Source organism: Stegostoma tigrinum, unplaced genomic scaffold, assembly GCF_030684315.1.
Source record: "Stegostoma tigrinum isolate sSteTig4 unplaced genomic scaffold, sSteTig4.hap1 scaffold_230, whole genome shotgun sequence".
In the NCBI taxonomy this organism is placed as follows: Eukaryota; Metazoa; Chordata; class Chondrichthyes; order Orectolobiformes; family Stegostomatidae; genus Stegostoma; species Stegostoma tigrinum.
The window spans coordinates 366,974-368,852 of record NW_026728164.1 but is presented as its reverse complement, the minus strand read 5'-3'; the positions used below and the strand labels follow the sequence as shown (position 1 = coordinate 368,852).

The following is a 1,879-nucleotide window of genomic DNA, read 5'->3' as shown; positions in this document are numbered from 1 at the left end:
TACGCGGAGAGTGCAGGGAAGTGGTGTAAAAATGCCCATCAGCCATGATTTAAATGGTGGAGTGGACTTGATGGGGCGAATGGCCTTACCTCTACTCCTATGTCTCATGGCCTTTTGGTCTAATTCTGGAGAATTCTCTTATTCTATGATTCTGGAGCAGGGGACAGTGAGTGGACAGCACAGGACAGTTCACCTAACTTCTCCTTTACCAATCTTCTATCTGCCTCCCCACTTCTCCCTATTTTTTACAGAATCCCCTTCTCCTCCCCCATTTTTGAAGAAGGGTCTCGATCTGAAACGTCAGCTTTCTTGCTTCTCTGATGCTGCTCGGCCCGCTGTGTTCATCCAGTTCTACACCTTGTTCTCTCAGATTCTCCAGCATTGGCAAGTTCCTACTATCTCTTGAGGAAACTTACTTGTTTTTGCACCCAAACTGTGGTGAGAATGTGGAACGCACCGACTGTGTGGGTGGTAGAGGCAGAAACCATGATAACATTTAACAAGTCTTTGATTGGGCATTTGCGATGCCAAGGCATACAAGGCTCTGGGTCGAGTGCTGGGAAATGTGATGAGAATAGTTCGGGACTTGTATCTTGTGAGGGCACATACAATTTGCTGAAGGGTCTGTTCCATTGCCATGGCACTCTATTATGCTGTCCCTCAATGATCCTATGACAAGTAAGTGAAGGTTTACAGAAACAGATAGTTTTCAAGGACAATGCCAAGAGGAAAAGTGATGCACAGGCAAAGTGCATGTAAGAATTTAACCAAGGATTAACACCATTGAAGAACTGGAATTTGTGCCAATGCACCAAACCTGCAGATGAAAATGCAGTGTCCAGTTTGATTGCAAACTGCAACAACCACCAGTTAGTAACATGATCAATGGAAATATCTGAATGCCTGCTGTTGTGATCTCAAGCATTTACCTGCGTCGAGTGAAATCCACCACCATAGTTCTGTTGCATCGTTAGCCACCTCGCAATCGGTGTTGCATCGTCGATATCATTCCTTGACAACGCTTGAAGCAAGGCATAAGCAGTGGTTTCCACAGTCATCGCAGAAGCCTGTGCTGCTTCAATTGGATACGGCTTCTCGTCCTCCAACAATGGAGGCTTTCCAGGAACCAACATCACAATCTGTCATTTGAGAAAGGGATTAGCTGAGAATAAAGTTTACATCATATAGATTTTTGTTTGCATTTCACCAACACAACAATGGGTTTGCTGGTCAAGATCCAGCATTATCTCACCACTGATGTCGATAACATTCTCCATACTTTCCGCTCAGTGATGGGTCCTTGTGTTTGGGAAAAATAGGCACCTTCAAATGCAAATGAATCAAGGTGAGCTTTAGTTTCTCATCAGGCTACATGGCAGTTATTACAAGATGTTACGAACAAAAGGTGAAGGAGCAGATGAAACCATTCACCAGTCTGGATGATCTTCTTGCCCTCATCCTGAGGAGGCATCACAGATCTTAACTTCCACGCAATTCAAATTATTTTATGCAATGACAAGACTGAATGTTCCGGATACTGCAAATGCCATGGCACCTGGCAGCATCCCACAAACTGTACTGGAACAATGTGCCCCAAGGTCGCCACACCAACAGTAAATGTTTTCCAGTACATTTTTAAACACTTGCAACACTCACATTTCAGAGAAAGATGACCTATCACGCAATCGGCAGACAAATTGTCCTGACCAATTATGACCTCAATGTATTCTCAATCATCAGCAAAGTAATGCAACATCTGGATGACAGTGCTGTCAAACAGCTGCACACTAAGGTTCAGTTTACTTTTCGTCATGCCACACTTCTCATAACCTCGTTCAGGATTTACCACAAATATGATCAGAGATCCTGAGCTTGAAAA

At 43.9% G+C, this 1,879-nt stretch overlaps 1 protein-coding gene across 1 annotated transcript; it reads right to left on the bottom strand.

Moving 5' to 3' along the window:
- Positions 1-909: 909 nt before the first annotated feature.
- LOC132207952 (complement C3 alpha chain-like) lies at positions 910-1,425 on the bottom strand. The gene is made up of 2 exons (XM_059643756.1): positions 1,253-1,425; positions 910-1,139 (listed from the first exon to the last, which is right to left on the bottom strand). Exons 1-2 carry the CDS (start codon positions 1,268-1,270, stop codon positions 918-920), a joined length of 240 nt encoding a protein of 79 aa, XP_059499739.1. The 5' UTR covers positions 1,271-1,425; the 3' UTR covers positions 910-917.
- Between the last annotated feature and the right edge of the window lie 454 nt (positions 1,426-1,879).